This window comes from Thunnus thynnus, chromosome 7 (genome assembly GCF_963924715.1).
Source record: "Thunnus thynnus chromosome 7, fThuThy2.1, whole genome shotgun sequence".
In the NCBI taxonomy this organism is placed as follows: Eukaryota; Metazoa; Chordata; class Actinopteri; order Scombriformes; family Scombridae; genus Thunnus; species Thunnus thynnus.
Window position 1 is genome coordinate 29069908 of NC_089523.1, and position 24105 is coordinate 29094012.

Here is a 24105-nt window from a genome sequence, read left to right on the forward strand (position 1 = left end):
TTAAAGTTATATAAAAATTAGGCAACACCCATCAATATGAAAAAATAGTGATTTTAAGTGATCATGGAGACTTATGGCAGGTTGAAAACAGATTCTCGAAAGTCAGCAAGATGCTGGAAAAATATCAGTTAGTACCATTTGAGACGTTACCTGTGAGTTTCATCGAGAGCAGATGAAATTATGACAATACTGGAAACTGGAGGATAAATGTAAAATCCAACTGTTTGAGAATAAAAATCAAATAAATAAAAGAAAACCCTGTAAACTGACTTTTAGATCATATATGAAAATATACAATCGTTGTTTGAATAATACTAAAATGCTGTTTCATGGTTGTGAATGATTATTATTATAATTATAATATTGTAAAACAGTCACTGAAATAAGGAACATTTACTTTAACAAGTTCAACTCTGTTGTTTCAGATTTCAAAGACCTCTCAAAATGAAAAATGCTCCTAAGAGAAGGAGACAGACATCCTGCTGCCCAATATGTATCAACATGCCACAACCTGAGGGACAGTGAATGACCTACACACACACACACACGCACACACACACACACACACACGCACACACACACACACACACACAAACACAGGCATAGAATATACTGCATATATTGATTTTTTTTTTTTTTTTAATTTCGAGCTCAGTTAAAGGTGGAATAAAACTGTGGCAAATTTTCTTTGCCACAGTTAAACATTTCCGGACGATGGAGGAAGGTAGTTAGTTTCTCTGGCTGAGAAATGACACAATTAACCCATTAAGGCAAACACAAGTGGAAGCAACCAATCGCTGCTCTCCTGCTCGATGGCGTATTGATTTGGGTTGGAGCGTCTCCTTCGGCCACCGCGCTGCTCTCATCAATCTTACCGCTGCTCGGCACCTGTGAGTGCGGATCTTCAGTAAATGGATCTTTACTTTGAATCAACGGACTTGGGGAACTGAAAGCATTATTTTTTTTTTTATGACTAGACTCCACCGTCTGTGAATATAACCGGATACGGAGCGGAACGAGAGACGTAAATTAAAAATTGATGAGAGTTTGACGAAAAGTACGGTTCGATTGAATGATCAGTGCTGGACTTCATATTAGAAAAAAAAACAACAACACACATACACACACACACACACAAACCAACCGATGTGACCTATTTTTTTTACGATGGGAAGAAATTACTGCGCTGCATTTCCCAAGTAAAGGAATATTTAACAACACAACAAACAACCCGGATCGACCGACGAGTCTACCTGAAGTCTGTAAACTGGATCCTACTGCGGGCATCGATTAACGGATTTGATTGATAACCTTCAGACACGTAACACCCTCGAAGGTAAGTTGGGGGAAAATCGGAGAATAATTGTCCTTCAGTGGGAAATGGTTAGACTGGAGCTTATTGTTACAGCCTATTGATGTTTTTTTTTTTCCTGTCTGCATTCAATCACACAAGTGTTCCTCACAGGCACCTGTTGTTTGGATCGGATATAGCCTAATATTATATTAGCCTATATATGTATATGAACATAGACTGATTTGAATGAAAAACAATATTTAAATGAATAGTTTGCCTTTCTGTGTAATGAGATTTCTTAAAGTTTTTAAATGTAGGCGATAAATCAATGAATAAATGATTGATCTTGTTGAGATGTCCCGCATTTGGCTTTTTAAAGACGCATATTAGCTGGTAGGCTCTTTTTATTTTAGTCTAACATCACAACATAACATAAGAAGTGAGCAGAATGTCTCTTAGTTAGAGTACCGACACATGTTAGTGATGATGGTGGCTGTAATTTCTGTCACACTGATGACAGGCAGCTCACAGGAAGTGTGTGTGTGTGTGTGTGTAGATGTGTGTGTGTGTGTGTGTCGGGATGGGGGTTCGATGTGTTGTGCTTGAAATGTGAGGGGGGGCTCAGGAGAGACCTCGCTGTGGACCCCCTGCCGGGATGCCGGCCGTCCCCCCCCCTCCCCCCCCCCCGCCCACCATCCTCCCATTACGCAGCGTTCTTCGCGCGCTCTTGCTCCACACGGTGGCGCACGCTGTTACGCACGGCGCGCTCTCCAGGATTATGTGTTGCTCTCTGTGTGTGTGATGTGCCTTCACAGCATCCCCGAGTTGACCTGCAGAGCGCACTGTAAGCATAATCCACTGGGATGTGAAGGGTGTGTGTGTGTGTGTGTTTCTCCTGCACATGCACACACACACACACACACACACACACACACACACACACACACACACACACACACACACAGACAAGCAGTCTTCCTGGTTGTCACCTTATCTGTCACTCTTGGTTCCGACTTTCTCCCTTTCTCATCTCTTTCTTGTCAGCTCCTGTTGGTCTCTCATTCCTTCTTCATCTGTCTACAGTCTGTCTTTCTTTTCCTCTGTCTGCCTCAGAGTCTCAGCCTCTCTTTCTTTCTCTTTGCCTCGGTCTCTCTCCCCCCCCTTCTGGTCTCTGTGTATTTTGTGAGCACAGCCACAGGCAGGCAGGCAGGCAGGCAGGCAGGCAGGGCTGAGTCTGTCATTGGGACTCACTAATGAGCCCCTCCACTCTGTCTCCCCATGTGGAGGAATGTTTGCACTGGAGAGTGAGTGAGAGAGCAGAAGGAGAGAGAGGGAGTCTGAGGCAAGGAGGGTGGGAGGGAGTGGAGCGTGAGAGGGAGCCATCGTACCTGCTCTCACTGCTCAAATATTAACAACCGGTTTCTGGGAACCGATGCTGCCGTTCTGGGACAAGCCTAAAACTGTGGAGGCAGCCGGGCTCAGTGGTTTGGGGACAGGCAGTCTGCTGCTGCTGGAGGCACGGCTGCATCTAAGAGTCTGATGGAGGAGGAGGTCACAGAGCCCGATCCTCAGACGGTGGAACCCACCGGCCTGCTGCCACCAGGGACACCCTCAGAGGTAAATGGAGACTTGCCGGGCAACCCGTACCTGAGGGACGGAGCGGTGGATGTGATGGAGAGCCCGGTGAGGGAGCCTGTTGTGCTGCAGTATCCTGCCGAATACAATCACAGCCACCAGTATGGGTAAGAATCAGCATGGGAGAAAGAGAGAAAGAGTCTGTTGCTGCAGGAGGAAGCAGCTGGTAACGTGTGCAGAGACCTGGCACTTCTGTGGGACACTCCCGTCTCTTTTCTCAGTTTGGAGAGCGTTTTACTCTGGGGTTTTTTTTGTTTTTTTGCAGCGGTGCCTCCCCTGCACAGTCTATAAAAACTGTAAAGTAATTTAACTATGAATTGCTCCTATAAAAGGTTCAGGTTTGTCCTCTTGATCCATGGTCATATTTTTCATCTAAGACAGATTTTGACACACACATTTGCTTTGTTGTCAGTGTTGACTTGGTGGCATTTTACACACCTTGGGAATCAATACGGTTGAGTGATTTAAAGCAATGTGTAGTTAATCCATCTGAATCATTACTTGCTAGATGGAGCTTCTTGGTTTTTTGTATTTTTGATCTTTTAGCCTTTGTCTGTTTTCTGCAGCAGTGTACAGAGTTGTCAATAGCTGACTGTGTTTACACAAATCCATACGAGCGAACAGTCATCAAACGGCACCGAGCTGCCTCGTTACCTGCAAAAACCACTGAGAGTATCAGCGAGAGTGAAGCATGATCAGAATACCACACTGCTGACTTGATGTAAAGTTTATGGCTCAGTTTTAACAGTGCTGTCATTTCCTCAACAGGCCTTTTTTTTTAATTACGAGTTGGCTGTTTTGTATGTTGTGTAGCAGTGATGGAAAACTAGTAAAGCCACACTGAAAAAAAAATGTTCTGCTGCTGCTGCTGCTTGTTTTTGTATGCGTGTGAACTGTCAAGTATTCTGCTCTTGTAGCCACACCTCAGTCTGTGATGTCACAGAGATGTCACAAGTAGGTGTTTTTATTTTGCTGTCACATCTCACTGATTTGGGGTGTAATCAAAAAAGCGACATGGAAAGAAAAAAAATGAATGGACACAGAGAGCGACACAGGCGTGGAGGCATTAGCCCTTTAAGCGAAGCTCACCTTTCATTTTCCCTCTTTTATTACAGTTCAGTGGTTTTTCTTTGTGATGGCCAGTTTGTCATAGCATCTTCTTTGTACCTTGAAAGGAGAATTACAACCTGCTGATAGTGTGATTCATATAGGATTAGCGTCTTTTCTTAACACACGTTTTTTTTTAGACATACTCATGAAGATGTTGGCGTGTCATTTACGGAGTTGATTTTGTGGCCAAAGGGTCTGTTACTGGTACATAATGTTCTGCTTGTGTCCCCCTCAGTTGCTACTGGCTGTTTTTGCTGCAAGGTCTGATGTGAGAAATTGCCATCTGGCCTCCTTGTCATGCAGAAAGCTATGAATAAAGCTGCGCTCTTTTCATCAGGTTGCATTTGCACTCTCTTCAAGAGTCAAGACTCAGAAATGAGGACTGCTTTCCCACTCTGATGTGGTCATGAGTTGATTAGTCATTTATTATAGAGAGAGAGAGAGAGAGAAGGTTGGCACTTTAGGTTCCTGCCTGCCACGTAGATATATTTCAGCTTTAATACACTGGAGAAGATCTGGGTGTAGAAATAGACTGTTTACTGTCAGGCTACATAATATCTACTTTGGACAAAAAAAATCATCTAATTACTGCTCAATATTTCAAAAGGACAAGATTTCTCTTGAAGAAATTATTATTTTGGAGCAGACTAATTGGAAAATATCAAGTCTCACTGATACAGTATATTATCTGTTTATGGATAATTCACAATTCCACCTCACAGGGATGTGCAACATCTGAATTGTAGTGTTAAATGAATAATGAATCATTTAACCGACAGCAAATTAATCAGTTAGCAAGAATTTTCACAAGTGTGCAAAAGTCTTTTTATCAAGCAAAGCCTACAAACAGCCGTTGCTGCTTCCAGCTTCTCAAATGTGAGAACGTGCTGCGTTTTATATCATACATCGAACATCTTTTGTGTTCAACTGTTGGTCGGACAAAAGAACGATTTGATTGGAACTTTTAAAGACCATTTTTCACTATATTTTGACATTTTAGTACAAAACAATGTATCATTTTAGTCAAGAGACTAAATGACAGATTAATTTATAAACAATGTCATTTCTGTCTACTCCATCCAGCCCATTAATGATCCTGATCTCTTAACCACAGCTCTGTGTTTTATGCTCAGATGGGACACTAATCTATAATGTCTAATTGCTGGCTTCATTACGCCTTTCCCGCCGGTTCTTTGAGGACACGCTGCATTATAATGGCAACGGCGTAATTGCAGCTCACTGCTTCTTCCTCCAGGGGTCAAAGTGTTTTGATTAGTCATGTCATTTTTGTCTTATCCTTGAAGTGTCAGTACAAGCGGTGCTTTTTCCCTGTAAGGCATGCACACAACTTTTAGTGGAGATGGTTTTATTTACTGTATCTCTCTGCTGTAATTGGGTTCAGTTCTGCTGTGACCCAGACTTAACAACACTGTCTTGAAAGGACTATTATGATGCAATAATAGTTTGTCTAGTGTGTCAGGCTACCTTGGAGGATTTTTATTGTGGTTCAATAGAAATAGACTTTTAAAGACAGTATTTAGTTGTAACATTTTTGGCACTTTTACCTTTATTAGATAGATAGATAGATAGATAGATAGATAGATAGATACTGTATGGTACCTTTTTATTCTGTTGTCAACCTGTGATCACATCTATCTTTACTCAGGTGGATGGTATTAGCAGGACACAATGTGGGGAAAATGAAAAGTTTTAAAGGCATGTAATGATTATTTCCCATGTGCCAGATGTGCTGTAGATAGGCTGTTGTTTGAATTACAGAGGTGTGACCTCTTATCTGCAACCATCTTTTCCAAGTCGCTCAGCTCTGCGAATAGGCTTCTTGTGATGGTTTGATCATTGTGTGGGAAGATGTCGGAGCCTGAATTTGTAGCCCAAGAAACAGCGGAGTGACAGGTTTTCCCCGTGATTGAATGCTACTGGTCCAATCACAGCTAGTGCACCCATCAACAGCCACTTGTCTTGTCAATTCAAAACTTGTCCTTGAGCCAGACACCGACTCCCGACTCACCCGCCCACCGAAAGTCACGTCGGATAACAGCATCGGCTAACGGCCTCGTCGTGATGTAAAATTTGAGTTACTGTCCCATAAAAGTAGGGCAGGTTTGATCATCTGCTTTAAGTGTCACATTCACGTGAGATTTTTACACACTCTAGTCTAGTATACATGCAACTCCACTAAAACAAGAACTCTCTTTCTGACAGGTCATAGATTAAGCAGTTAATCAATCAATCAAATAGGTAATTGGTAGATAAATCAACAGTTGGAGTCTAATTATTAGAGAAAAAAAGTATTTATGTGTCTTGAAAGAGTTGGGGATGCAGGATTCGTCAGAGCAGCTTGCTTAGTAAAATACCAAGGTACCATCCAGTGATCATATCTCTAAATCATTTCTATGGCTTATTTTTATCAGCCGGTCGATCAGAGTATTAAATCCCAGAATCCTCGCCTCTTTTTCTATTGAACTTATATATCACAGTATGCGAGGAAAAGTGATTTGATGGGGGGGAAAAAAAAAGAGCAGAAAGATGTCTCGGTTGAATCTGCGGTGATCACTTTCAGATCGGGGTGATTACTGTACTGTATGTTGTTCTGCTCCTGAAGGGCAAATTATCTTGTTCAGCGGAGACCTTGATCAATTTAATCAAGTGTAATGACGATGAAGGATGTGAACAGCTCTGTTCTCCACTGTCTTCCTAAGAGGGTTAAAGATCAGGTTTTTTTACTATTTCAGCACATTATCTTTGTAAAAAGACTTTGTAAAAGTAACTACAGCTATTAGATAACAAGAGAAAACTCAATATTTCTCTCTGACATGTAAAACAGTATTACTAAAGAGCCAGTGGTGGAAAGTAACTAAATACATTTACTCAAGTACTGTACTTAAGTACAATTTGAGGTACTTGTACTTTATTTGAGTATTTCCATGTGATGCTACTTTATACTTCTACTTCACTACATTTCAGAGGGAAATATCGTACTTTCTACTCCACTACATTTATTTAACAGCTTTAGTTACTTTTCAGATGAAGATTTGACACAATGGATAATATAACAAGCTTTTAAAATACAACACATTGTTAAAGATGAAATCAGTGGTTTCCAATCTTTTTGGTTTTTGACGTCTTACAAAAAGCAGTGTGTAGTCGGGGTCACATGTCACATGTCTATGAGTTGTTAACAATGATCCAATATTTAACCAAAAATCAAAGATTAGAGAAAAAGTCCAAAAACTGAAAACAGATTTGTGTATCAGAAATTTGTTTTTTCTTCTTCCCTCTCCCATTAATCATCTCACGACCCCTCAGATTTATCTGCTGACCCTTTGGAGGGGCCTCGACCCCTAGGTTGGGAACCACTGGACTAAACTAGCTAACTGTATATAAAATAGTTGAAACTAGCTCCACCTCCAGCAGCTACAACAGTAACATGCTGCTCTAACACTGATGCTTCACTATTAATAATCTAATGATGTCATATATAATAAAATATCAGTCAGAGGAACCAAAACACTACTTTTACTGCAATACTTTAACTACATCAAGCTCATAATACTTATGTACTTTTTATGCAGGATTTTTACATTCCTGTATTGGTACTTTTACTTAAGTAAAGGATCTGAATACTTCTTCCACTGCTCTAAAGAACTAAAAGACACTGCTGCTCTCCACTCTGATTCTTACTCTCTAGACTTTCTTTTCCTACATCTTGGCTTGTCTCAGTGTCATGGTCAACAACATCCTGGTCCTTGTTACTGAAGCACATGTCTGTCCTCCTCTCAGTGCTTGTTCATGTGAGCTCTTAGCTGGATAAACAGATTACTGAAGTATGCAGGGCCAAAAGTGTCAGAAACGTGAAACAACTCCCAATGGAAGCCACAGTCGCTCATCAAACACACATAAAACAAACACACAGTCAACTTCTGCACACTTTTAAAACGAAAGGGCAAACGTTGAAGCTGCATTAAATTATTTTTAATTTATTCCCCCAATTTTCAATCTTCACTCTTTGCTTCTAAAACCACTTCAGAGTCATTCAGGTTTTCAAAACAAGTCATTGATTTATTTAGCACTGAATGCTCACGCTGCTCCTGAAAAAGGTACTATAATGAAATATATGTAAATTCTGTACCCACATGGTGAATCATTCTGATCAATATTTCTTTTTGGACCCAGCAATGCAGACCCAGGATAGCGTGCACCTGCGTGAGACAAGCTGACAATATATGGGTTTGGCTTGTAACGATAATATAGGAAAAGCTGACAAGAGGGATGTTTGTAATATTCATAATGACAGCTAAGAGATGACTGAATAATTGATGAATTAGAAAATGAAAAATCCCGACATTACATGTGAGAAAAGCCGGTCGTAAAAGAGCTTCGGGCGTAGTCGCGGACGTCTTGACATGCATGTTTATTAAACTGACAAACAAGAAAGATGCAGGGACCGGTTTCCAGTTCATGAGGGAACTGATATCTGCCAACTCCAGCCAGTGAAACATGGTGGAGATATGCCTCTTTTAAAAGTGGCTAGTGGGACCAAAATGAAATAAAATATACATTTTTATCTTTTAATTATTTTATTTGATGGTTATGTGCAACAATATTCACAAGAAAAATGTCCTTTCACTTGTTTCAGGTTGAGTCATTTTTAAACAGAAATTAAATGCTTTCTTGATTTGCTTTATTAAAGGTCAATGAATCATCTGTTAGTGCTTTTAAATATCAGTAATACGCCTTTTAAGAACAATATTTCGGTTGCCATCTTGCTCTTTAATACATCTTTATGGGTTACTATAAAGCAGGAAACCAATGACCATTTATATATGAATTACTGACATTTATATCTGAACAAAATATTCCTCTAATATATAAATATTATTATTATTATATATATATATAAAGTTTGGACACACTTTCTCATTCAAGTGAATGGGAAGGTGTGTCCAAACTTCTTACTGGTACTGTATATATTTAATATAAATATACCTTTATTCCCTTTATTATTGAGTTTCCTGCTCTGTAATAATAAAAGGTCATGAGTTCACTTCATAGTAACCTTTTCCTCTGGCTGTTATGAATGTGTCATTTTGGTCTCTGTGCTCTGCAAGCTGTCCATTCAAGGTGTCTTATTGTGTTTTATATCTATGTCTTACTTTGCTAAAAAAACACGTCTTGCTATAAGAAGTTGCTACAGTATAAACATCACAGTACCAGTCAAAAGTTCACATCCTGTATGATAAATTAAAGAGCTTGTTAAAAGTTATGTTAGAAGAGGATATAAACCAGCTGAAGGGATTTTTCTCAATCAGCAGAGTTGTTCTTAATGGCTTTTCACTGATCAATAAAGCATTAATATCATTAATAAAATATGAAACCAACTTATTAAAAACCCCATGTTACATTAAGGGTTCCTAATTAAAAAGCAGTACCGCAGTGATGGATGACCTAGCGATGTGTAGTTTATGAATGATTTAAAAAAGAGATGCATGGAAGGAAACTGGAAACATTACAAGCTGCAGAACTGGACCGATTCACCTCCAGAGAATAGTCGTTCATTTGGTTTGTAACCCGGAAAATCAGCCTGCATGTCATATTCATAATAACGCTCATAAAAGCTCTGTTATCTCTGTGTATGCTGCTTAAAACCCAAAGAACGGATTCATATGCACGACTAACGTTCTCTAGTTTACAAAAAGCACACAAGACTGTGTTATTAAAGCTCTTGTCACCGTGAAGCTCACTTTTATTCTGAATAAATATGACGTAGAGCTCAACTGGTGAAAGAGAGAAACACATTGAGAAGCAATCGGTGTGATGTTTGCAGCCCATTTTAAACTCCTCGTTCTGTCTCAGAAGCATCTCCTCAAAGTGATCATCGAGACGAAATCCAATTAAAGAGAAGAGAAGTAGTCGTCCAAATCTCCGTGCTCTTATTTTCTTCCTGTGCCCTTGGGCTTTACTTTATTGAATAATTAATTGCCTCGGTCACATTTGCACATACAGTACGCGCGTGAATGTTCTCACGCATCCGCTCACACACACATACACTACGTTTACCTCTGGTTATACGAGTCTCCCTCACTGTGTGGACTTCCCATTTAGTGAATGAGTTCTGCTTCATTTATGGATCTCGTTTATGCTGTGCCACTTGGACGTTAATTTGTTTTAGCTTTACCAATATCACAAATGGGCAAACTAGCCCCCTGTAGCTGGTTATAGGTTCACGTTTAATGTTTTTATTTGGCTCGACTTAATTCAAAGTTTGGACAGAAGGTCAATTCTCATAACTGCATTTTCGATAAGTGGCTAATTTAAAAACCTGATAACAGGTTTTATATACAATAATTCTGTAATGACCATGAAATATATCACATGGAGTTCTCCTGCTCATGAACATTGTTTTAGATACATTTGTAACGTGTGGCGCTTTTAATTGAGTTCAGAATCTCCTTCCTTCCTTCACTGTTGTCTAAATGTTTCCTCCTCTTTCTGTCGTCTCTCAGGGAGAAGATGCCGTTCCACCATGTGACGGCAGGTCTGCTCTACAAGGGAAACTACCTGAGTCGCTCGCTGTCGGACAGTGACAGCGATGTGCTGGCCAGCATCTCTGTGGAGGAGCTCGATGGTGAGGCTTCTCAGTAAACCATCCGGCTGCTGTCATGCCTCATGCTTAATGTACATTTAAGGAGATATGGCTGCTACTAAAGAAGAGCAGATGATATTTTAACATCTATATCTAATGAATTTGTTTCAATGTGATCAGTAAACGTTGAAGTAATAATCTAAATACAGTGTCTGTTGTGGGGAATATATGTACATGCTTTATGTTTTCAGCAGCAGCCAAACCCAGCTGTAGTCTGTTTTTTGCAAATTTTCAGTAAATTTATGTACAAGAGGTAACACTCGGGACAACGTTGCAGTGGGGGGAAAAAAAAAAAAAAAGACAACAAACAAAAGACTAAAATAATTGCACCTGGAATATGGTGCCGCATACAAATGATTGTAAACTCACTGCGGCTTTGTGTTTTAGTTACGCTTCATGCCAGCTGGAGGCGGATGTAAAAGTGAAACTAAGGGGGGAAAAAGTTGCCAAAAGTTTAAGAACAACATTGGCTCCGATATGAAAGCGACAAAGATGTTGATGATTTAGGAGATCATTGAGTTTATGTACAAAAACAAAGCAACAAGCCTGTGTACACTGCGGAATCCCAAACCCATATGGAGCTTCCTGTTTCATATAACATTTCTAGTTATGTGACAGATCCACTAATTATGTGGTGTACTGAAAGGCTGTTACCAGTAGATAGACTCATGACAGGTTCTGTTTTAAGGGACGGGACACTTGACTAATGTGTTTAAAGACAGTACAGTGTTAGAAAAACCAGCAGCATCCTCCTCATCTGAGTTAACGAAGTAGAGTAATGCATTATTTTCCGCATACCTTATCTCACTGGGAGCATTCACCGTGAGTTGGCTTCTCTCTCCGACTTCACGTCTGTACCGTAGCTGAGGGGGGTGTTTATGAGCCCTTTGTTTTGTAGTCTGTCTGAGAGTAATCACTCGGGCCTGCAGAACACAAACCTGATCAATAACAGTCTGCCGGAGTCAGCAGTGGCAGCCTCACAGGCGGCAAACAAACTAGACTCCCCCCCCTAGACTTCCAAAATATTAATCCATTGGCACAACATTAAGCCGCCGCCTAGAAAATTGGCTGCACAGCGCACGGTAATCGCCAGATACTCTGTCAGGGTCGAATTTTAATATGCATAAAGATATTTGCAGTGTGTTTAATTTGTCATTCCTGTTTCAACGGGTTAATGTTTGTTGAATAAGAAATGGCTTGTGGTTAGAAGGTCCTCATGAGGTCAACTAAACACTGTGAAATAGACAAACAGTGCATTGTCAGCACTATGATCACTTCATCAATATGTGCTATACACACAAATATTGGTTGAGTGGTGGTATCACTATGCAGTTTGCAGCTCCAGGGTCACCAGTTTGGATTTATAGGACTGGTAAATCTGAGTGGTGGAAATCATTCATTCATGCCCTGAAGTGAGAGGAAGAACTTGTCAGCAAGACACTTAAATGAAACACATGAAAAATCACTCAGTGTCATAAATCATTCAAACCAGAATGCACACATGTCATACACATACTGGAGGGATCAGAGCAGATAACTACTTCCAGTGATGTCCGTCGAGGATAAATGTCCATGAGGCCACTTATAAAACTTAAAAAGACACCCCTTATGACTTTAATCATCAAATCTAATTTTATTCTTTAATGATAGTCCTGTAAGTTGTGTCTGTACGCCCATGGTTACTGTACAAACAGGGGTAAGCAGTGGAACCTAATGTAGAATAACTTTCCAACAACTTTAGACTAAAAAAAACAACTCAGGACACATCAGTCCACAACTACACTGATTCAACGGCAATTTTACATTTATGTTTAAGTCCCACATATTATAATGGTAACTGTAATGCCAAACCTTTTAAAGATATTTATGTCAAAGTGAAATAAACACAGAAACACTGAAATTCTCATCTACCCATTTATATACAGATATTTGCGTGTGTGTGTGTGTATTGCAAACATTTGAATATACAAGCCAAAAACAATTTTAAATTGGATATTTTAAAATAAAAAGTTAGTTTATAATATCACATACAAGCCAAATGATGGCGTTTCTGAGTAACTGAACTTATTCTGAAAATAACAATATAGAAATCTAACGTCATAAATGTGTAATAACAGTTATTAGCAACTCCTGTTTGTTTCCTACTGATTCCTTTTCCCCAGTGCAGCATATACAGCCATTCTGGACATTCAACACTTCTGCTTCACAATATTTAAAGAAGCAGTTTACTGTATTTGTCCAGAGCCATTTAAAAAGTGTGCTTCAGCGGTCCGGACTGTCACACGGCTGGTGGTGTGGATTCATTCAGCTGGTGTGCTTCGTTATTGTCTAATCCCTCAGGAGACGCTGCTGTTGCCTGATGGGGTTTATAAAGAGAACAACTGGCCCTCAGGACTTTCTTACTGTATGGATAATACCTTAGGAGTTGACAACACCAACATTTAGTCGTTCAGAGGTAGCTGGCTGTAGATGTCTCAATATTCATCTCAGCAGGCAGTGATTCACCAGCAACAGCAATAGCAACTTTTTATGTGAACTTCACCTCCAAATTTTGGCCCTGGTTTTTATGTGAAGGTAAAATTTATAGTCAAGAAAACAAAGCGATAAATTCTTTATAAAAGAATAAATTACTTGTGCTTTTGGTCCAGGTGATGCATCAAGTTTTGACCGTATCGTTACAGCAGGAAGGAGAGTTAATGATAAGTTGACCAAACCAGTCCAAGATCTGTAAATATCCCTTTAATACTTATAGTAGGGATGTGCAGAGAGCCCAGTATTTGTATTTGTATCTATATTTGTTGAGGCAGCAAAATTATTTGTATTCGTGTTTGAATAAAAGTGGAAAAAGGTGTTAAAATAGTAAAGTGTTAAAATAAGTGTTTATGAATAAACTATCTTATAAAGGAGGTCCCCACACCGGGTCTCGAACTGGAGTCTCCCAGATCATAGACGCTGACTGTTGAGCTAAAGCGTGGCTCATCGCAAATGTGCAGACAGACCTGTAGCTGTTTAAACACCCATGACACAGAGACAGCACAGCGTGTAACGTGTAGAGAAGAACTTCAAAGGCGATTCTTAAAGTGCACTTTTCATTTATTGCCTATTTTTTTACAATCTAACTTTGTGGAAAGGAGAAGTGGAACAACAGGTTATGTAGAGTCCCTCGAGAACTCCAGGAGTGATGTCCAAATTAGGAAATGTGCGTCATGTAGCAGGTGGATGTGACTCCCCTCGTTGAGACTTGCTGATAGACATAACAGTGGAGCAGAGGAGAGAGCTGAGAAAGTGATGTAACCGACCTGTGTGCTGGTATTTGACATGCTTTTTTTTTTCTCCTTGAAAACAAGTAATTTTTAAAATATTTGCACAAAATAAATGTTCATAAAAAAACCCCCACTATTTGTGCTTTGCTGAATAAAGTATTTGGATTCAGCACCATCCCTACCACTGGTTAATCCTAAAACACAATTCACAAGATGTTTCCATTGATCTTAGAGATTTCAATGTGTGTGAACAGGAACACGATTCCTGCCAAGCTTGGCTTCAGAGCTTAGCCTCTGATCTGTGAACCAGTCAAGAGCCAAAACCAGGAACTCTGCTGTCATTCAACTGAAGACTGACTTTGTGGATTTAGTATGAGCTTTCCATTCACATCCAGTTAGTTAGAGTTAGTTTGTCTTCATTAACGCTGCATAAATGTCCGCCATTCCCTCTGAAAGTAATAAACCAAATTTATAACAACGGCCACATCTTTATCGTCACAGCTGTCATTTATTCATCTGAATGCGGGACGTGAATGGTTGATGCCATGCCACACAGCCCCTTTGTGCCATCTGAAAGCAATTTGTAGATTTTGTGCAGTGAAGAGGTTTTTTTTATTCATTGATAAATGTATTCAAATCGAGTTGTGGTGCAGACAAGTCCAGGAAAAGAGCAAAGTGCTGAAGAATAGCCCTCTCATGATCGAATGAAAGAGCAAACTACAAGCTTCAAAAATCACCTTTAAACCCTCTTCATCACTTTCTAGACTGTTGAATCATGAAACAACAAACTAAGTGGTTACTGCAAAGTCTTAATGCCACTTTTCATGAGATACAGTCATGTAGGGGAAGTGGACTTTTACTCAGTTCAACACAATCTCTACAAATCACCTGTTAATAATGTTTGATAAAGTGATTAACTTGCAGTTTACATAATATTCTTGACCATGTTGGACATAGAGGTTTGTGAATAATATCAAATTCTTGTTTATTCAGTTTGGTGGTCTGCTAAAGCGGGCACTCTTCCTCCTGTATTTGGTTGCTTTCTTAGTCATGTTGTTGTTATTTTCTTTTAGATTTATACAAATCAAATATTAACTACCTTTTCTATGACCTCAGACTGGCATGGGTCGGCATTTGCCACAATTTAAATGAACTCAGCAGTGGGAACAGAGGGACATGTGGACATTTTAGTGGACTTTGTTAGTTTGTTTTTAAAGATAACTCATTTATTTAGCTCAGCACCCCACTATTTTCATGTATAATACAGCTGATGTTTCTTTTCAGTGTAATTTCCAGATACTATACTGTACACTGTACATTATACTGGGATAGTTAAAATGATTATATACTGGAATAGTTGGAGCTGCGGTCCGGCTCTAACAGCAGACTACAGTGTTCAGCGTTATGTTTAACGGAGTTAAGTACCATTTAGACAGTCCACCACATGTTGAGCTGAATCTGTATCAGCCCAGGTTGAATTTCTGGCAGATTTTACATTGAAAGAAGTCCTGGAGACAGGCTTTACAGCAAAAACTTAAACAGGCTATAGGTTTGGTTAAAGGGCAGCAAAATAAATCCTTCCTTATCGTCATTCAGGCTCTTCTTTCACTAAGCATGCTGAGTCGGACCAGACGGTAGTAAGCCTGCGGGGAGGTTTGTTTCCGCTCAGCCCACCAGCACTGAGCTTTCCTTTAGAGAGAGAGAGAGAGAGAAAAAGAGAGAGAGGGAGCAGAAAAGCTGACGGGCATTAGCATTAGGCTGCTTGTTTCCAACTCCATGGGCATATAAACAGCAATTCCCACTTGGCAGTTTTTGTGCCTGAGCTGTGTAGATTCTCCGTCGCCAACCTTGGCAAGAAGCTGAGAGACTTGTACCTGCAGGACTGGTACTGAGAGTGAAGCTACTGAACCAGGTGTACCTTATGTGCCGACTTGACTGCAGCACACAGACAGAATGACACTTATCTCCACTTATCTCTATAACTTCCACTGGCAACACGTCTTAGCAGGACCTTGGGGAGCTGTCCAAGGTGCTGATTGTGTTTTCCTTCTCCTCAATCCCGCTGGGACACCACAACAATTATTGTTAATTTTGAATACTGGTGCTGTATTATATGTCTTATATGTATGTAAATACTTTGAGAGTATGAAATGGGTTGGATTACCTTATCACATTAATAGGGCCATTACAGGACTTGGCTTCCTTATGTATTTGGGTTTAAGGCTTTTGGATTGCTTGTGCATATGTGATTAGCTCCATCTCATAAAGTTCACATACTTTTTGCTGGAGGATAAGATTTCCACTACCTAATTGTGATGTTGAAGAACTTTTAAGTGAAGAATTCCCTTGTGGCAGCAAATAGTGTATTCAGTGTGGCAATGCTGTCATCTATCCTCCTTTGCATGATATAATAATTAGTGCCTATATGCATATAAGGCAGATAGTTGTAACTAACCATGATGCAAGGTACATTTAATATACGAGCACAATATATGTAGATAACCATCACTGACTTAAGAAACATGTAAGCATAACTCTTGTGGTTCAGATACCATTTCCTCCCATAGTATGCTCCACAGAGTGCTGAACAGCCACAATGTCATGATGTTACTTCTTTTCCTTGTGGTTGTGTTACGGTTGTGTTATCGAGCTCAGTACTGAAGTTAAAGTTCTAGCACATGTGCCAGCTGTGTCTCTGTTGACGCCAAGCTTTTGCTGCTGTATCCGAAAGGTCACGCCAAATGTGATACTGAGCAGATTACGTAATGCAAGTAAACAGGCATCAGTCATTCAAGCATCATGGACACACTCACAATACACACATGCCCTCATTAACATTTAACAATACAAGGCATCATTTGCATACAAAATTAACAAACTCACCACTTTACTGTTCCATCAAAGTTGGAGTTTGCTGTGACGTCTTTTGTTACCTCTGTCCCTTTTGGTGGAAATATCGCTGTACCGAATGTCAGATTTTGGGTTGAAAAGCAGCACAGTATTTCCGATGTGCCAAATATCTCGATGGGTAGGAACAGTTATGCATTAAATAGACTGAGTCATTTGAATATATAAACCTAGTCTGTGTTGTTATTCTGTTCCAACACGCTCCAGATACAGAAAAGTACTCAACAAAGGCCTGAGTCACTGATAGATTTATTCATGAGACACTCATCTCAATGCAGGAAAAATAATCTGTGTGCCTTTGATGTGTGTGTGTCTTAGTATTTGCGAGTGTGCATCTCAGGAAAAAAAAATATCTCTGAAACAAGGCTTTGTTGTTTAGTTACTAATGGTGATGATGCTTTATTTGCTCAGGACCAGCTGTTTGGGGAAGCAGTAACATGCTGTTGCAGGTTGAAGGCTGTGACCTCTTATTATCTACTGGAGATACTTAACACAGTCAAAACACTGTTCATAATTGACAATTCATAATTTACGCTCCATTTATGCTTTGTTGTTCCAAGTCATTTTCCAGCAGACTGGTTCAGAATATTGGCAATGCTGCAGATAATAGGATGATTGATGGACTCATGTCTTAATGGTGGTATTTGGTTTAGTTTGGCAATTTGTTGTTTCAGGCAGTCTGAAAATGTTGTCCGAAGTTGTTTATTCTCTTGATAGGAATAGATTTCCATTCACTTTAGATTCACTTTATCTCTAGGATTGACAAGGTTGGTCAGTCGGTTGGTCCACCACTTTGGTCCAGACTGAAATATCTCAATAACTATTTGATGAATTGTTGTGAAATTTGGTACAGACATACATGGTGCCCAGCGGATTAATTCTATTAACTATGGTGATCTTCTGATGTTTCCTCTAGCGCCACCAGCAGGTCAAAGTTTCCACTTATTCTGTGAAATATCTACATGACGGATTGGCCTAAGGCTTCGTGCAGACAATCATTTTTCCTAGATGATGAAATTTGGCACAGATATCATCCATGGTGCCCAGAGGTGTCAGGAGATATCTCAACACCTATTGGATGGATTGCCATAAAATTTGGTTCTGACATTCGTGCCCCCCTCAGAATGAATTGTGATCATTTCGGTGATACCTTAACTTTTCATCTAGTGCCTTCATCTGGTCTAAATTTCAGTTTGTAGAATATGGTTATTACAAGATTTTTACTGTAATTCTGTGGTATTCTTCTGTCTTGTCTAATGCTGCATTGTTTTTATGTACTTACGAGGACTCAACAACAAATTCTTGGCTATTGATGTGACATTTAGATATTGAATTGTGAATCTTGGATATGATATAACTGAATGCATCAGTTTTTGCTGTTGTTACACGCTGCAGAGATATGCAGTGTCAGTATCCTCTACAGTATATGTCCCTTGAAAGAGTAAAACTCTGCCTCTGTGGTTCCCGGGAAGGATGGAGTTAAACCATCTATACCCCTTTCCAGTCTGAAATTATGCACTGCTCGACTGTGTGTTCATGCATGTCATGCCGTCATAGTGTTCTTCGGAGGAGTGACATTCCACCTCTATTTAAAAACACCAGATGCCTGTCAGTCTTCCTTTCTTTTCTCGCCATACACCCTTTCCTGTCTGTAGGCACACTTATGAAATATGCATTTATTTAAGTCAAATTGGAATTAAATTGGATTTTTTTGTCTGCTACAGCATACATATCTGCTCTGTAAATCACATAACCAATGTTCTCCTTCGAGAATCAGAAACCTAAAGGGACAAATTTATATTTTATGGTTTCCTGATGGCGCCATCTATTTTTGCATTAATTCATCAGAATACCATTAGTTCTTCAGCTACATATAGGGAGAGTTTGTTTCCATACAGCCAATCAAAGCACTTTAATTTAAACCACATTTGCGTAAAGAAGTAATGTCACCCTTCTATCATAGGCAGACGGTCACACTGACAGCCAGACAGCAGCACAAGAGCCACAGACTCTGAACAACAACCCACATTAGCTTTCCTGCTAAAATCTCCATCTAAATTACAGACATGAAAACACGTCATGTCCTGCACCTTAGCTTGTTAAACAAGTGACCAAACAAACATTCACTGGGGAATGAGTGCACTAATTAATTAGCTGCTCAGCTGTAGCACATAAAACTGCATGTAAACATACCTGAAAATATCACTCTGATCCATTTAGATGTTGTTGTTCTCTTCAATACCACTGCTTACAATAATCTGCTCATGACATGTAGCAACAGCACAAGTTTGTTTCCTTTGTCTCTCGTTCCCAATGATGTAACCACTCAGCCAGATCAATCAAACAAAACATCGACACGCCTCTCCAGCCTGCTGAAACACAAAGGAGCATTTCCATGATTTATCAAGACCTTGTTTATCTTCCTTCAGTAATAAAAAAACTAGTAAGATTTCAAAAACTTGTTGACATTACTTTTGACTGCAAAAAGAGATGACTAAATGTGATCTCAGTTGGGCTTTAAAGCACAGTGGAGCCTGCTGACTCCTTCCACCGACTACTTGATCACACGTCGAGCAGCTAGTGAACCAGCTGCTGACTCAACTGTGCACAAGTGAGGCATTTTGGTCTCTGTTGTGAATGTGAGTCAATCTTAGCATCAGCAGCGCAACATGGATGCACCGTGGCTAAAATAAAATTTAAGACAATCGATGTCCAATAAATCGGATTTGAAACAGAACACTATTCAGGAACCTCCACCACAACCTGTTGTGATAAATCCTGCAGTTGTTTTTCCTGTGATGAGTGAACACTGTGTACAGATGTACTGCACCAACAGGATCTGGAAATGGTTATTTATAGAACAGCATCAATGGAAGTGATATTCTACACAGTGAATATCTTTAGTGTTTGAAGGAAAAGTATAAATATCCTGAAGGTCACAGGTTTAACCCTGGGAACAGACGAGTATATCTAAGTAAACCAGACCCTTTTGAATTGAAATATTAAAAATATACTGTAAAATATGAAGGTGGAAACAAAATAGAAGACAAAGAGAACAGAGGAAAACACTGACGGGTGATGTTAAAGAATGTGAAAGCAAAAAAAATGAGCAGAGGTGACAGCAGCTGTGACAGCAGGTGAAGAAAATTAATCGATGGGGGGAATTGATCTTGTTAACTTGAGGCAGTGGTGCGAGACCAATTGCATAACGCGCAGCCCAGAGCTGGGTCAGACAGGAAGGGAGCGAGGGAGGGAGGGAGGGATGGAGATAGAGAGAGGTGTGCGAATGATGATGAACAAGGTGAAAGGGTGAAATGCCAACTAACTTCGTTAAACGCAAGATGAATTCAAAGTCGTGAGAGGTGTATCGCTGCCAGAGAAAGAAAATTCCACAAATACAGAAGACAGTGTGAAGAAATAATTGTCTGGCAGACCAATACGAGCAGTGCTGTCAAGGAACATGAATAAGTGTTTATGTCTGTGCAAATTGGAAGTAGGAGGGGAAAGCATTGTCAATAGATGCTGAGTCAATTTCCTGTTTGTCTTGGCAGAGATTCGGGAGGCTTTTAAGGTGCTGGATCGTGACGGAAACGGGTTCATTTCCAAACAGGAGCTGGGTATGGCCATGCGCTCTCTGGGGTACATGCCTAGCGAGGTGGAGCTGGCCATCATCATGCAGAGACTAGACATGGATGGTGAGTCACATGCACACGCACATACACAAGTGTAAAAAACATACTGTGCCATCCATATTGGGTTCCTCCCCTAACATGTTACATCTTACACAGACATAAACAACAATTTATTCATTGTCATAAAAATGTAAAAATAATGAGGAACACACTCTCCTCTGCAGGCAACTGTGTGAAGAATTGCAATAAACAGCAGTGTTTTTCTATGCAGTCTTACCTCATCAGATGCACAGATTACATATTCCTCTGTGTCATGCATAAAACATTTATTCATGCATGCTCGATCATTTCAATCTCAACCACTCGTCGCTTCCACTTGACACATGAAAGTACCAAAGTGAAACCGATGCCACTGTAGAATAGTCTAAATGAATAAATATGTGAGATCTTAGTAATACATGCACACATGTACGACGTGGGAATGAGTATGGTTGATCATATTTCATATCGGTTGTCTAACTAGAACTAAACTGTATAAACATATTTAATGCAGCAGCCGCAAATTCATCACAAAATTGTACAACATCAATAGACCCAGAGTGCTTATAGTTCCTGCAGTCAACAAAGTTAGCTGAGGTTTATTTCTGCAGCACCATCCTCACCAGTGATCTTTTAACTTTTTGTCCTCAGAGTGGACACTCTCAGCAGCAAGAACACGCAAACACAAGTAATCCCTGTTCTTGCAAACATCATTTGTGCCGAGCCAGGTTTCAGGCAAAGTGTCTGCATTAATGTGTGATTGGCATTTTATAAAGGCTAGACTCTTAAAATTGTAAAAGGCGGGGATGGGGAAAATGCAATATGCAAATGTCAGATCACTGGGAAAATATTCAAGTTCTTCATGCTGCTATCACAGCATTGGATAAGTGCTTTTCAGCTCCACAGTGGAGAGAGAAATACTGTAAATGTTCAAGGCTGAATATTAAAGTTTGAGAAGTTTGACTGCCTTTATTCCTCTTCTGACTCATTCGTTTGAGAATCTCAGGAGACCGTAGCTGCTTTTGTGCCTCACGGCCAGTTCTTGTTGCGTCATTTGCTACGACTCGAAGAAGCATGCAAGGCTACTTTTGGAGCATGACGAAGGTCACGGCAGCTTTTGTCTCAGGGAGACTGTGAAGTTATCTTGCGAGGCAGCTGGATTCGCAAGATCACAACATCACAAGATCATGCAAGGAATCCATCATGTCAGGCTTCGAGTTATGTGCTTGTTGTGTCCGAACCAATCAGCGTCCTACGAGGATTCTCACGTGATCTTGCAAATCCAGCTGCCTCGCAAGGTAAGACGGTGATAGCCATGATAGACAAACGGCTCATCCAACCACCTGCCAAGTATTTTTTGAAAGTGCCTTCCCTTTTCCAAACAGTCAGATGGTTCTGTATAACAAACCATCTGACGCAGCAGGTTAAAGGTAGAGTCAGTGATTCTGGAGAAAGATCGTTTAATACACTTTTTGTCAAATTCAGCGAATATCTCCTCACAGTCCGCTAGCTGTTTCTTCCGTGTGTGTGTTGAAAAAAAATCTGGTGTTCATACACAGCCCTGGCTTTGTAAACGGGAAACAAAGTGGCTTGGACCGAGCCACACGACACTATGCCAGCCAATCAGCAGGGGGCGTCCGTGCTTGTGCACAAGACAGGAGGAAGTCATCAGAGCAGCTGTCTGTGTGAGGACATCAGTGTCCCGTCTCCAGCACCCCACTGAATATTGGGGGAGGGCTGGCGAACTGGAGAGAGAGAGAGAGAGAGAGGCCATGACCAATTCACATAGGAAGTGTTTTCTCACAGAACAGATACGCTTCCGTTTTTTTTACACTCCGAGTCTGTTTCTGTCGCATTTAGTGAAGCATAATCTGAGCAGAGAGCTGTTTAAATCACACAAATATCCTACTGTATATGTGTTTTCAACTTGTTAACTATATCAATGAATCAATAAATACAATCCATTTCTTCCTGTAGAGCCAACATGCAAACTCTTTTGGTTCAGTAAATTTCTGCTGTCAGTCTCAGCTCTCGGGGAGCTGCAGCTGACAGACGGCTGCTTCTGTGGACAGAGACGCTGAACGCAGGTTGAGTGAGAAGTAGAGGGAGGCTGCAGAGAGGCGGAGAGCGTGGATGGACTGTGATGCTCACATGAGACGACTTTTTTTTTTTCCTGCTTGTGATAATGTGTGAAAGGAACAGAAATGACTCAGCTGACGCATCGCTTTGAATTTCGCCATATTTCTCTTTTGGTTGTTGCCTTGGCAATGCGCATCCATGAATTTTGGGGGCGGAGCTTCTGAAGGAGGAGGAGGAGGAGGAGGGGGGGGTGTATTTGTTTGGGTGTTTAGTTCAAATATCAACAATCTTTCTCCAGAATGACTGACTCAACCTTTAACTGTAATGCTGTTTATTTATTCACTATGTTCTAGTCGTTCTCTCTGTTTCTGTTCATTGAATCTTCATTGAGTTTGTTAGGGTTGCTGTTTGGAAAACCTCTTTCCCATTAAATGAGCCAGGTCAACTTGTTTGTATTGACAAATGTCATTGGCAAAATACTGGAGGTTTTCTTCAGGTGTTATTGAACCTGAGGACTTGATGGCTTCCTAGCAAGGGCTCACTCAAGTATGAACCAACAGCTTTAGACGAACAGACGAAGAGAACGGTCAGCACACTAACTTCACATCTAGAGAGGCTCTTGGATGCAAAGAATTTGACTGGTTTACAACCCAAACCTCTTCCACTCCTGCCCCCCTACCATAGACCCATTTTTGGGGGGAACAGGGGATATTTAGGGGAGAGATAGCAGGTCAGCAGTATATGGCATATAGAAGTGGTATACATCATGCGAAAACTGGGAACCTGAAGATAAATTGGGGATTTAGCTCAGCACTGTGTTGTTTTCCTAGTAATAAATGTTTTGTTTAGACGCCTATTCAAATTTTGAAAGTTTAGAGTGTATAAGAGTGTAGAACATTATAATGGAAGTGTATGATGGCCATTCACATGCTCAGTTATGTCTCATAAGTTGTTGCAGCAATTTTTGGGTCAATACCATTTGTTACACAGATTTGATGCAAAATTCAACTATTTTTGACCATTTGAGAATTGATAAAAATGGTCAAAAATCCCTCCAAAATACCACATTAAAACACTAAGACCTTGAGGAACACCATAAAAAAATTCATGTTGGGATTTGGTATCAAAAACTTTTGACATTTGGAGATTTCTGCAAGAATTGCATTTTCAGTGATTGTATGGGATGGTGAGAATTTCTATTCTGGGAATTGCTCAGAAACTTATTGTCAGTAAAAAGTAAAAGCCATAAAAAAGCCAAACATCCTCTTAATGCCTCTAGTTTGTGGTTGTAAAGTTTCATGAGGCTGTGATTATTCTAGAGGTCACAATAATTTTATATCAAGTTTAAAAAAAAAATGGTCTCACTACAATGAAATGGTTATTATTAGGACTAAGAATACAGTTGGGCTCATTGACAACAGTCTCAGCTTTCCAGTCTAACCTAATTTATGCAATTCTAAGACTATTTAGGGACTCCAGTAT

General features: G+C 40.1%; 1 protein-coding gene across 1 annotated transcript in view; it reads left to right on the forward strand.

Annotated features, from left to right (window-relative positions):
- The first annotated feature begins 493 nt into the window (after positions 1-493).
- Positions 494-24105, forward strand: part of caln1 (calneuron 1) — a 95710-nt gene continuing 72098 nt past the window's right edge. The window contains exons 1-3 of the mRNA XM_067595381.1: positions 494-1336; positions 10564-10685; positions 20425-20568. Of these exons, the coding sequence (XP_067451482.1) occupies positions 10571-10685; positions 20425-20568 (259 nt within the window). The 5' untranslated portion in view covers positions 494-1336; positions 10564-10570. The remainder of the gene's footprint in view (positions 1337-10563; positions 10686-20424; positions 20569-24105) is intronic.